The following is a 13,542-nucleotide window of genomic DNA, read 5'->3' as shown; positions in this document are numbered from 1 at the left end:
CTTGCCCCCATGGCCCCCAAGGGGCATTTTAGAGCCATAGTTAGAAGGCAGAGTGTCATTTGAAATGTGGTAACCAAAAGCAGAGGAAATACAGTTTCTTCACGTTCTAACTGCTGTCTCTTCAGAATTCATGTTCTCATTTATAAGCTTTAAAGTGCAAGCCTGTCTAAATGAGCTTTCTATGAATATATTTTTTTTATATGCAATGAATTCATTTAAAACTTGGCTTTTAGGATATAGGAGCTGCTCTTAGAAAATAAAGAGATAATTATTGTATCAGCCAAAGGAGGGGGTAACTCATGTAGTTGCAGTGCTCGGTGAAGCATATACTTGGGTCTTTTTGAAGTTAGACCTCAAATATTGCACATATGGTTTACAAAGTGCAGGGGAGTAAGGAATCAAGAGAGAGCAATAAACATTTGATCAGAAGGTTGGGGGTGGGAAGAGAATGATGGAACCAAAACAAGGAACATTTTCTCTGGAAGGGTGAGAGGAATTCCTTAGGAAGTGGGACACGCAGAATAGAATGAGGTTACAGAACCTACCCTTAAGTATCATTGGTGACATTTCCAAACAATTACCAAACTAAAAGAGGATATAGGATGGCTGAAATAAAGAGCCTCTTCCCTTTGTCCTTAGGAGGTATCAAATTGAAGTTGTAGACATTTTAGAAACTCTTTAAAAGGACATTCAAAGAGAAGCATGTAAAATGAGTTTTCCGTTTAAAAAAATGATGCGACTATTTATAATGTATTTTCCTATGAATGAAAGTAGTCCTAAGGAAAAAAAGAAGCATTTATTCAAGTTGGTTTTGAAAATGATTATAGTAATTAAGGTCCTAACAATGTGAAACACAAATTTGAACATCATTCAAAGTGTAATCTAGATATTTATTTTTGGTGCACTGAATAGTTTAAACGTAAAGCAAAAGTATTGGCACTGTATGACATAAGCAGCATTCTAGTATTAAACATAGCTCTCACTCTTTAAAAGTTTAAAATAAATGTAAATGGTTTTCTTTTGTCTCCCACTCTCCTAATAGTGTATTCATAGAGACCTGGCAGCCAGAAATATCCTCCTTACTCATGGTCGAATCACAAAGATTTGTGATTTTGGTCTAGCCAGAGACATCAAGAATGATTCTAATTATGTGGTCAAAGGAAACGTGAGTACCCACTCTCTCTTGACAGTCCAGTGAAGGAGTTTTGTTTCAAGTTTTCTTAAGTATTGCTTTTTATGATTTTCATAATGCAAATCCTACCTTTGCGGTACCCTGCATTTTAGCAGTCAAATTAAGTGTACTTTAGCAAAATTCCAATAATAGAAATCCTAATTCTAATTGTGTAATTATGGAGCATGTGAAGGAAACAGAAATAGCCTTAATTTTCATTATAGCCTGAGAATAGCAATGAACTTGATTTTGTTCAAGTGAAACAAATGTGGACCTGAAGGTCACAGCAGGAGAATTTTATTTTGAGATTGACATGCTATGTGAAAAAGATAATGTTAAGTCTAACATAATGTTCAGAGTTAGGTATATAGAATGTTGAATCTTACAATCAAGAGAGCTTATTAAAGACATTCATAAGGAATAATTGGCTTACGGAACATAGTGATTTTATTTCAAAGTGCTTTCATTGCCAATTTTCATTGTATTGTCAGGACAAACCCTTGGCATTAGAATGCAAGTCTTCACATTTTAAAAGTTGGAGAAACTAAAAACACAGTGTATTTTAGTGAAATTTGTCTGAGATGACACAGGTCAGTAGAGGCTGAAACTAGAGTCTATGATTTCTAGAGGAATATCCCATTAGTATGGGAAGCCAATAGTCTTGAACATATATTCTACATCTGTTTTCCCAGGCCCATACCTATAGTCCAGAGCTATTCCTGGAGGTAGCTCTTGTGTGCCTTATGATGATGTAATATTTCCTTCTCCATCACTATGGCATCTCTGTGGGTGGGCTATATTAGACTTGTTTTTTTGCAGAAACGTTCCTGGATTTACTTCCTGATGATAGCATGAGTTTCTAGTAACTCGCTAAGGCTACGAGTGTTAATAACACCAAGTCCTCTCCGTCCTGGTACACTATTGGAAGGAAGAATGAAAGGTGGTTTTCTATCCAGGCCTTTGAGTATTGACAAAAGGCTACTGGGTTCTGGACCCAGTCTTGCTGAGTTCGAACCTGGTTCTATCATTTAGTGGCTGTGTAATATTTGGCAAGGATTACCCCAGCACCTCTGAACCTTGGTTTTTCTCCTTTTGGTAATAATACTGTCACCTGCCTCATAAAGTTGTTGTGAGGATTAAATGAGTTAATATACATAATAGGGTGTTTAGAATAGTGCCAGGCACACTGTGGCTAATACTTACATGAGGCACTTATTATTCTGGCTAGATGTCTTATTTGGAATCTAAATAATCATAACAGTGGTAATGCTGCAGCTTCTCAATAGCCCGTTCTTGGCTAGTGACCTTAGTTGGAATTAACAAGGATGGGTCAGGTGCTTTGGTCCCACCAGGCTTCAGATTGTGGACTCCAGCTAAGCCAGTTCAACTAACCAGTCACAGATATCACTCTTCACCAGCCTACTGGGTAAGGAGACCTAATGGGACAAAATTAAAAGCAGGGAAACTCACGCAACATGTTATTGGCCCCAAATTTACATCACAGTCATTTGAGACCTCCTCGTTGTCTCAGTTTCTCTGAAAGTTCTTCACACGCGTTCTTGGTTGTTTTTGTGCTGTGGCCCCTATCATAGTCCAGTGACACCTGTGGATCCCTTGTCAGAACACTGTTTTATTTTATTTTATTTTATTTATTTTTTTTTTTTTTAAAAAGAATCTTATGAAGACGGACTTTTTTTTTTTTTTTTAAATTAGAAGACTATCCTTTATTTATTTATTTTTATTTTTGCTGTGTTGGGTCCTCGGTTCGTGCGAGGGCTTTCTCCAGTTGCGGCAAGCGGGGACCACTCTTCATTGCGGTGCGGGGACCGCCCTTCATCGCGGTGCGCGGGCCTCTCTCCATCGCGGCCCCTCCCGTTGCGGGGCACAGGCTCCAGACGCGCAGGCTCAGCAATTGTGGCTCACGGGCCCAGCTGCTCCGTGGCATGTGGGATCTTCCCAGACCAGGGCTCGAACCCGTGTCCCCTGCATTAGCAGGCAGATTCTCAACCACTGCGCCACCAGGGAAGCCCCAGAACACTGTTTTAAATGCATAAAATACATAGGATACTGAGAAAAGCCGTTAAATGTAAATGAAGTTATTAAAATATTAAAAAGTACCTCTGTGATATTCATTACACGTGCTTCTTTGTTACACAGAATAACATGTTCTAACTGTGGGTCTAAGAACTACTGTAATTTCTAAGTGATGAATATAAAACTGTAATATGACGGTATCTATGTTACTGTTGGTGACAAAGTCACAGGCACTGCTAAGACCTGGTGCTTTATTGCCTGCATTCATAATTTAAGGAAATGCTCAACTTTAGTTAGTGAACACAAGAATGTAATTTTTTCCCTTCCAAGTTCACAAGCCCCTGAATTCAAGACACCTTGTAAATCTCAGGTTAAGGGCCTCTATAAGAGCTTTAGCACAAAATCTGGGAGGGGATACTGGAAAGCATTTTTTTTTTTTCCTACTGACTAAAATAACTTTAAGACCAGAAAAAATTGTCTTCCCAGTTTTCAATTCCTAAATGGATTCAGCGAAGGATTGATTTACCTTTTTATGGTAAATTAAGATCCAGGAATCCAGCAATGTCTCTAAGAGGAATAGTCACAGAAAGTTTGGCTCGAGGTTAGCGGGAGGAGTTCAGGATGTGAAGTTCGGCCATTGAATTTAAACCCCGAATCTGCCACTCACCACCTTGGAATAGTCATAGTCAGCATATCTGCTACTCTCTATCACGTGCTTGCTTGTACAGGGCAATTTTTCAGACACTAGTGAGTCAGCAGTACCCGGCTAAGCACTGGTACCCATATTATCTCATTTAACCCACAAGACAACTCATGGAATTTGAAGTAGTATTTTTGCTTTACAGAAGAATATCCCGAGGCTTAATTATAGATGCATAAGTGACTTTCCCACTGTATTAGTAAGGGATAGTTTTGGTTGCATATGACAGAACACCCCAAAAAAAATAAAACAAGTATAGGAGTAGCAGGCCGGGCCTGGTATGGAGGTTCCATGATGTACTAGGGGAGCGAATTCCTCCACCTTTCTTTTTTTTTTTTTTTTTCTTTTTACCATCCTTGGTGTAGCCCTTATCTTCATGGTCCGTGATATGACCATGAGAGAGCCAGCTAACACATCCAGAAGGCAGGATAATGGAGGAAGAGACAAGAAGGAAAAGACCACAGGGCACATGCCAGCTTCATTTTAAGGAAGTTTTCCTAAAGCTGTCACACAACACTTACATACCTTAGTGGCCAAAACTGAGCCACATGGCTGCGCGCAGCTGGGAAGGAGCTGGGTCATGCAGTCCTTACCGTGGGAGGCCATGTTTCTATTAAGGGAAAAGGGTAAACAACGTTCGGTGGTAACTAACCTCCGTGTTACACAAGGCCAGTGGTGGAGCCAGGGTTAGAACCCATGTATCTGTGTGTGTGACATCTGTGCTCCTATCCACCACACTGTACAGACTCAACGTCCCCATCTTGAAAATGGGGATAGTATACAGTTGAACCATGCAGGGGCGAATCTCAGTATAAATTAGAGCCAGCCCTCCGTATCCACGGTTCCTCTGCATCCTCGGATTCGACGCACCACAGACCGTGGTGCATTTATTATTGAAAAATATTCATGTGTAAGTGGACCCGTGCAGCTCAAACCCTCGTTGTTCGAGGGGCAAGCTGTACCTGTGATCCGCCTATTTCAGAGGCAGTCGGGGTCATCTGAGGTTATGTGGGTGGAAGGCCTTCGTGAGATGCCCGTCGAGTTCTCACCTCCACCCCTCAGCAGAAGCAACGTTTATAGGAAGATTTTCTGTTCCGTGTCGTTTTTTGCGCCTCGTGATTAGCGTTGTCGACTCTGTCACGCTTCCGTTGCAGGCTCGGCTACCTGTGAAGTGGATGGCACCGGAGAGCATTTTCAACTGCGTGTACACGTTTGAAAGTGATGTCTGGTCCTACGGGATTTTTCTGTGGGAGCTGTTCTCTTTAGGTAAAACGGGCCTTGCCAAAGGCTCCTTGATCAGACTCAGAGCATCTTCTTTAAGGTGTTGTCAGCGTCCTGCTTGCTTACTGTTACACTGATTTGCAAACTGTTTGTGCCTCAGGCAGCAGCCCCTACCCTGGAATGCCAGTCGATTCTAAATTCTACAAGATGATCAAGGAAGGCTTCCGAATGCTCAGCCCTGAGCACGCACCTGCGGAAATGTAAGGGCCCAGACATTCTTCCTTCAGATAACGTTTCCCCTTTTAGTTTCCTTTTTAAAGACAAGCTCAGATGTTGAGGGTTTTCACGAGCACAGTTTGAAATGTCGCTTGGTTCCCTCTTTATGACATCCTGGTCAAATGTCATTTCTGTAGCTGATTTTCGTAATTCTTGTCACCAAATATACAGAAAGTTTTGGCAGCATCTCATAGACACAGTTTTATTTTATGCCCATGTCATTCACTATGTCCAGTTGCGTAGCCCTGGAATTATTTTTGAAATTGCTGCATGCCATACACCTGAGGACCAGTTAAGGGCATTGAGGAGTGATAAATGGCCCTCGTTTTGCAGGTATGACATCATGAAGACTTGCTGGGATGCTGATCCCCTGAAAAGGCCAACATTTCAGCAGATTGTGCAGCTGATTGAGAAGCAGATTTCAGAGAGCACCAATCATGTGAGTACACTCTAGCCAGGCATAGGACCTCCGTTCTCTTGGTTCCAAGCGTGTCCTCCTCCTCAGGCTCTGGGGGTAAGGACTAAGCTACCCACCCCTTCTCTCCTTGGCTTAGGCTGTAAATTGGGCTTTGGGTAGGAAAGTAAAGCAATGGAAACAGTTTCTTTTTTTGCCCAACCCCCCATTCTGGGCCAAGGGCTATGAGATGAGGAGGTGAAAGAGTAGAGGGCTTGGCACTCAGAAGTGTGGACATAGATGTTTCCGTAAGGATTTGCCACGTTTCCTCTTCCACCCCAAGTGCTGGTCATGGGGTCGGCATGCGCTCTGCCTCACGTGTCAGGCTATTCAGCCTTTGGAGGGTTGGGGTGATGTGCACTAGAATAAAATCAGAGAAAAGACAGCTTGTTGCTGCAGTAAAATAAACCTTCAGCTCAAGAAAGCATAACCAGAATGTGGCAGATAGCTGTCATGGCCACAAGCCATAGAGAATGAAGAGTTGTTTGAAGTTGGGAGATCCCTCCCAGTGATTTGAGGAGGGGGGAAATCAAAACTCAAATCCATCATTTCTTAGGCTGTTAAGGAAGAATGAGTGATCCTTACTTTGACTCAGATTTTTTTTAAGCTGCTTTTTTTCCGGTTTGTGTGTTTGGAGCTGTCTTTTCTTCAGCATATACCACTGATACTTTTGGGTCGAAGCTTGCTCTTCCAGGTGTCAAAGCACATTTTTGAATTAAACAGCATTTCACACCCAAGAGCCTAGTTCTCAATGGAAGACCCCTGGAAGGACCACCAATTTCTTAGTGACTGACATCAGCCTTTGCATTGGAGTTGGCTGTAGAGATTTATACACCTTTTAAAAAAGTTAGGGCTTCCCTGGTGGCACAGTGGTTGAGAATCTGCCTGCCAATGCAGGGGACATGGGTTCGAGCCCTGGTCTGGGAAGATCCCACATGCCACGGAGCAACTGGGCCCATGAGCCACAATTATTGAGCCTGCGCGTCTGGAGCCTGTGCTCCGCAACAAGAGAGGCCGTGATAGTGAGAGGCCCGCGCACTGCGATGAAGAGTGGCCCCCACTCGCCGCAACTAGAGAAAGCCCTCGCACAGAAACGAAGACTCAACACAGTCATAAATAAATAAAAGAATGTGAATTTCTTTAAAAAAAAAAAAAAAAGTTAGATCGTTCTCTTTCCCAGATGTGTCCCAGAAGAAAAGCACATTTTGCACCATCACTTCTTAGGTAATCAGACCTTGGGGGAAAATGAGGGCTAGAACAAAGCTTGTCTTTGGTCAGTATGATGTGGTTCTTGGCTGTAAGGTCTCGTAAACCCTCCTGGCTTTAGGAGTCTTCATAAGTTGTGATTCTGAGGCCGCAGATGGGCCCCTTTGTTGCTGTGCTCGTTATGGAGACTGGCGTATTAACTGCGGACTTGTTTTCCTCAGATTTATTCCAACTTAGCGAACTGCAGCCCCCATCGGGAGACCCCCGCGGTGGACCGTTCCGTGCGGATCAACTCGGTGGGCAGCAGCGCGTCCTCCACGCAGCCTCTGCTTGTGCACGAAGACGTCTGAAGCAGAATGCGCATCTGGGGTTTGGGGGGGGACCCCCCGACAAGAATGGCCCCCACTCTTTTGGTTTTCATAATGGTTATTTTGTTTTCCTTCGACTCAAATCCTACTCCAGGGTAGTGGACACCCCACTGTACTCCTGTCTTTATGAGCACACTTTAGTGGCCAATGATTTCTGTCATCAGCTACCATCGAGCTGCATATGTTCCCGATAGCAAGCTAGCCCCCGTTAATGGAATAACTTCAGACTTGGAGAAAGGGTGGGTGGGATGGGCTATAGACACCCTGAGTCCTTCCCAGGGCTTCTCCAATTTCTGCCTGAAAAGTATAGTTGATAGTTTATTTGAATACATGGCAGTAGTCACCTTCATTCCTCATAATCATCTGTAATGATATGATGATGCAGCAAGATTAGAAGCCGAAAGCTCATCCCTTGATGTGGAAAATAGAATGTTGTTCAAAGGGCAGAAGCCTATGAGTATCTGGGCTCAAAAAATCTAGTATTTCATGCTGGGAGTGAGACGTAGGATGTGGAAAAATGCTTTCCAGGCACGCATAGACTGCTGGGTGAGAGCCTTTGTGCTCCTGACCTGGTTTCTAAATAGAGTTCACAATTAGGGAGCTGAATTGGAGAGAAGGCCTCCCCAGCCCGCATTTTGTATATACTCATCTATAAATTGTACAGATTCACATATTTGAGGGGGGAAACCCACAAGGTGTAGTTTCTGGATACGATTCTGGCTTGAGTCTGCTGTGTGTAGGAATAGCTGAAGAGCCAGACAAGTTTGAAGGAAACAGTTAATGCTTTTTTTTTTTTTCTTTTTTAAAGAAAATACATAATTGCCAAGCACAATCTTAACAGAGATCTCCTTTGTAGCCGATGAACTTGCTCTAGAGATTGTCCAGAACAAGCTGACCAGCTTCAGAATGGCATTGTGTTCAGTGGATTTGATGCCGTTTGAAAAAGTGACCGATTTACTGCATGACTCCGGCAGAAGTGACAAAGCAGTACTGTCTTAGTTGGATTCTTCTGTAGCCGGAAATAAACTTTAGATTCAGCCTCCGTCGCAGGCATGTCCTAGACACTGGGCCAGTATCTATATAAGTGTGTATGTGTGCGCGCGTGTGTATGCTTGTAGACAAATATTTTGGGAGTAGTCTTGCCTTGAGCCCAAGAGGGTCCTTCAGTACCCAGGAAGTCGCTTGGCTTTCTTCAGCACAGCTCTTGTTTCGCTCCACCTAGCTGTGTAGAGAAGCTTACCAAAAGCTTACGTAGAGGCATATAGGAAGTGGAGTGCTTAAGTACCTGTTTATTTGCAATCCACCTGCACTTAAGGCACTCTGTTATTTATACTCAACATACTCTACCTGTTCCTTAGACCTTATTAATGCTACTTTCCCACTGAAACATATTTAAATTTTACACTTTAGGCTGTAGCCTGGATATTACTCTTAGAGTTTACCTTTTTTTTTCCTGCCCAACTATGAGAGATCCACAGGTACATGGCAAGGTTTGTGTGTTATCTCGTGAGATTCAGGTATGCTGCCCTCATGGTTTTCTCCTCCTAGGTCCCTTAGCTTTCATTTAGAGAACTGTGGCCATTTATCTGGAAGTAACCATTTGCACTGGAGTTCTATGCTCTCGCACCTTTCCAAAGGTAACAGGTTGGGGCGTTTTGTAGTCACGTAAGAAGTTGTCGCTGTTTGCCATACTTTGAAAAATTTCCTTTGTGTTTCTATTGACCTTGGTTATAGTAAGAAAAATGGTTGTTAATTGTAGATGTCTAGGTACTTCAGGGGCACTTCACTGAGAGTTTTGTCTTGGATATTCTTGAAAGTTTATATTTTTATAATTTTTTTTTTTTTTTACATCCCATGTTTCTTTGGCAGTGGCTTAATGTTTGAAATTATTTTGTGGCTTTTTTTGGTAAATATTGAAATGTAGCAATAATGTCTTTTGACTATTCCCAAGCCCATGAGTCCTTGAAAATATTTTTTATATATACAGTAAGTAACTTTATGTGTAAATATGTAAGCGGTGCAAGTTTAAAGGATGTTGATGTTCTCTATGTTTTTTCTCTGATATGTTGTCCAATTGTTCACAGTTCTGAAGAATTCTAATAAAAGTGTAAATATATAAATCAAGTGGAATTTTTAATTATTTCAGACTCAGGGAAATTAAACTTGAAAGTGTTAAAGTGCATTCACCCTGGCATTAGAATGGTTTGTACCTAGTATGCATAAGATACATGCGAGGCTACCAGATTGCTAGGATTTATATACTTAAAGATTCAACAGACATCTGTTAAGAATTTGTATGTGCTGTATTTTCTCATTTTATCTCTACAACCCAAGGTCTCCATTTAAATTGAGAAATAAATATAGAACACATTGAGATTACTGCACATTGCGATGATGATTATTAGGTTGATTCATGTGAAATGATCATCCTGGTTAGCAGCAATTTTATGTGGTTCAATCTAATATAACTGGTCTGTTTCTTCCTAAAAGAGATTGTCTAAAAATTAATATGAACAGTAAAGTAATTCACAAGGTTGACATGAGGAATCCCAAGAACGTGATTTGTATTCTTGTTGGCTTGGATTTTTAACATCCCTCTTGAGATGTTCATGCCCCACCCTTTAATCTTTATTCTCACTTGCTTCTGGAACAAAGTGAAGTTCTATCACTTGCTTGGAGGGAGGGGACTGGTGCCTTTTAATTCGGTACTGTCCTGTGGCTGGAGCAACCTTTGTGATCAGGAGGGACTGTCCAGACCATTGGAACCTGCAGAGAGCCTGTTATTCCAGCTTAAAACAATCACCCCAAACCACAAAATCCTATTAAAAATGAGTTAAGCACACAAAACACCATCAGTTTTATTTTCTTTATTGACATGGCATCTACACCTGCAGAAGTAACTCCTGGAAGGAGAGGGAAAAGGGGTGAAAGGTGAACTGTAATGAAGAGGAATCCTTTTAAAATCAGGAGGGAATGGTGTGGCCAGAAACATCAATAATCAATGAAAAACAGACCCACATTTCAGTCAAGCATTTTCCATTATATTATCACAGACAGGAATGAATGCTAACTGACCACAAAACGAAATCCTTTATGAATGGTTTCATTGTCATTTAGACTTTTTCATGTGTGTGCAATCAAGAGTTAGAAGCAGTCCCTGGCCCTTATATTATTAGTGTAGCTGTTACCTTCACTGGCCCAGCTTTTAATCACAAAGTAGATGCTTGGTGTCCAGTCTCTCACTGGGTTCAAAGGTGCCAGCCTTGTCTCAACCCCTTACTGCTCTGTGACATTGGGCAGATGAACTCCTCTCATTTTCCAAAACCGTGGTAACTGCCTCAATGTACTAAAATGAAGCTGTCAGACCACCTTGTTCATATGCCTATTACATAAATAGCATTCAAAAATGGTGACTTTTGGGGCGTCCCTGGTGGCGCAGTGGTTAAGAATCCGCTTGCCAATGCAGGGGACACGGGTTCGAGCCCTGGTCCGGGAAGATCCCACATGCCGCGGAGCAACTAAGCCCGTGCACCACAACTACTGAGCCTGCGCTCTAGAGCCCGTGAGCCACAACTACTGAGCCTGTGCACTGCAACTACTCAAGCCCGCGCACCTAGAGCCCGTGCTCCGCAACAAAGAGAAGCCACCGCAATGAGAAGCCCACGCACCACAAGGAAGAGTAGCCCCTGCTTGCAGCAACTAGAGAAAGCCCACGCGCAGCAACGAAGACCCAACGCAGCCAATAAATAAATTAATTAATTAATTAATAAAATAAAATAAAAAAGAATGCTTACTTTAAAAAAAAAAAAAGGTGACTTTTGTCATGGCTGATTAGGCTCGTTAGGAAGGAAGAAGATGCTCCCGTACCAACGTAACCCAATGGTTACCCCGCATAGAACTCTACAGTCAAAAATGTGCTTCTAGCTGTTGTCTTTCTCTAAAATGCAAACAGTACCATACTAGTTTGCTGTGAAAATTGACTTTGCTATAGAGATTTCTGTTTTATTAAAATCCCAACTTTTTAGCCAGGAATTCAAGGCTCTCTATTCTTGCTCCAGCCTTCCCTCCACGCGTCTCTCATGTTACCCTCGACTCATAAATATGCCCCACTCTTCTGCTTCCATCCATTCTGACTTTATGTTGTCTCTTCTCTCCCAACAAGCCCCCCACCCTTCAAGACCAGGGAAATAATCTCAATTGGAAGTTGCCTTTGAATCCCCATGACATTTGGTACCCATCATTTTTATTGCTCTTAACAATGTATTCTGCCTGGTACTGTAATTATTTTGATTTTTGTGTTATCTCCTCCCCACCGATACTATAGTCAGTGTTAAAATTAATTAACATAAAATACCTGTATGTGGTGGGTCACTAGTTTCTCTGGTTATCATTCACTTGTTAAAATTAGACACTCCAGAGGTTAAATCGCTCAAGAGTTTGCAGGAGGTAAAGACTTGCCCAAGTTCGCTTAGTGGTATGTGAAGTCCCTGCACCTCCGTGGTGGCAAGTACCTGGTCTTCCCATGCTGGCATCTCCCTATCCGTGTCTGTGCAGACATCACTCATGTAGCACAGCACTCTTTCCCATGGAGATGCCTTAGAAGTCTCAGCTTTCTCCAGGAAGCCTGTACTTGTCAATCGGAGTTAGCCTAAGGAGAGACTTACCCGTCACTCTTAAATGATCACTACGTTTCGGATTTCTTGAGGCACAGGTGTTCTCAGATGCTGCTGAGACTTCTAGCACAGTGGTTCATGAGTGATTAATTAATACTTATGGAATGAATAATTAAACATTCCATCAGCATGGAGTAAGGGAGAGCCATCTGGGAGGAAAGGGGTTCAGAAAAGACAGGAAACATACAACATTTACCCAGAGTGGGTGGGACCTTGGAATGCAGTTTCATTTCACAGTAGGGGTGAGGCTTTGGGGAGAAGAGAGAAGGGAACTAGGAAAGTTCTTTTGGGCAGTCTCACTGAGGCATGCAGAGCTGCTTTGTGGGAACAAGGAGAAAAGAAGTAGAGAAAAGGAGGGTTTGGGTGGCCGGGGAAGGCTAGAGAAGGGAAAGTGGCAGAAGTTCTCTTCTTCATGCAGCATGGAGAGAGGTGTGGGGGCTGCCAAGAGGCCCCTGGGGGCAGAGGGAACCAGCCAGTGGAGCACAGAGGGCGGACGTAGAGGAAACATTCCAGGTGTTTGGAGACAGCTGGAAGCTGTCCATACTGATTTTCGTGGTTCTGAAGTCTAACTGAATGGTTAAAATTGCCTTTTCTTTGTTCTGCGTAACGCCTGCCACACTGTGGTTCGTCTGGCGAGGTGTGAGGACTTAAGTCCAAAGCACCTGAGGAGCCGTGGCAAGCAAGCCACAGTAAAGACGTGATTTGGGGAAACTTAACAAACTAGAGATTCCTCACGATGCCACTCATTTCTGTAGCAGAACTATTTTTTTTTCTATGTGTGGTATTAATATGTATGTGCTTCAGTGGTAGGAAAACTTGAAAATTCCAAAATCCTTATTAGTTCCCTATTTGAGAGGTTGGTGAAGTAGGATGTGTGTTCATGTGATGTATTTATTATATTATTTTGAGAGAGTAACCGTCTGTTATGTGGACGTACATTAGGTACAGCCAAATTGAGTATTTCCATTTGGTGAGGAAGGTAGGATTCATGAAACTCAGGCCTTAACCAGTAGGTTGGATGACAAGACCAGCTGAAGCCTTATGAAATGTCTTTTTGTTGCTCCTTTTATTTTTGTCTTGGGTTCATTGTCTCATTCTTTAATGATTATTAAAATCTTGCGCCTGAAAGTTTATTTTGCTTAATTATGAAGTAGACATGCATGTTTATATTTATGTAAAGTATTTGCTGTAAAGTTTTTTTGATTTATTTTCTTAAAAGATCACTATAGGTAAGAAATGAAGGTCAGCAATACAAAAAAGAAAAAGAAAAAAGACAGGAGACCTCCACCCCAGGCTTGACCTTGAGAGTGATCAGCCGGGCCAACCTCTCCATGAGGAAACCCCTCCCTGCTCCCAGGGACCAGCCTGGCTAGTACCAGCTGGGCAGCCTTCAAGTGAACATTTGTAAAGGAAAGTGCATTAGTCTGCTAGAGCTGCCG

The 13,542-nt window shown here is 42.4% G+C and overlaps 1 protein-coding gene across 3 annotated transcripts in view; it reads left to right on the top strand.

The window, feature by feature from the left end:
• Positions 1–9,543, top strand: part of KIT (KIT proto-oncogene, receptor tyrosine kinase) — an 86,901-nt gene extending 77,358 nt beyond the window's left edge. For all 3 annotated transcript variants that reach the window (XM_007168427.2, XM_007168426.3, XM_007168424.2), the window contains exons 17-21: positions 1,043–1,165; positions 5,060–5,171; positions 5,287–5,386; positions 5,736–5,841; positions 7,284–9,543. In XM_007168427.2, coding sequence (XP_007168489.2) covers positions 1,043–1,165; positions 5,060–5,171; positions 5,287–5,386; positions 5,736–5,841; positions 7,284–7,412 — 570 coding nt within the window. In that variant the 3' untranslated portion in view covers positions 7,413–9,543. The remainder of the gene's footprint in view (positions 1–1,042; positions 1,166–5,059; positions 5,172–5,286; positions 5,387–5,735; positions 5,842–7,283) is intronic.
• Positions 9,544–13,542: the final 3,999 nt, after the last annotated feature.

Source organism: Balaenoptera acutorostrata, chromosome 5 (genome assembly GCF_949987535.1).
Source record: "Balaenoptera acutorostrata chromosome 5, mBalAcu1.1, whole genome shotgun sequence".
NCBI lineage: Eukaryota > Metazoa > Chordata > Mammalia > Artiodactyla > Balaenopteridae > Balaenoptera > Balaenoptera acutorostrata.
This window is presented reverse-complemented; position numbering and strand designations above follow the sequence as displayed.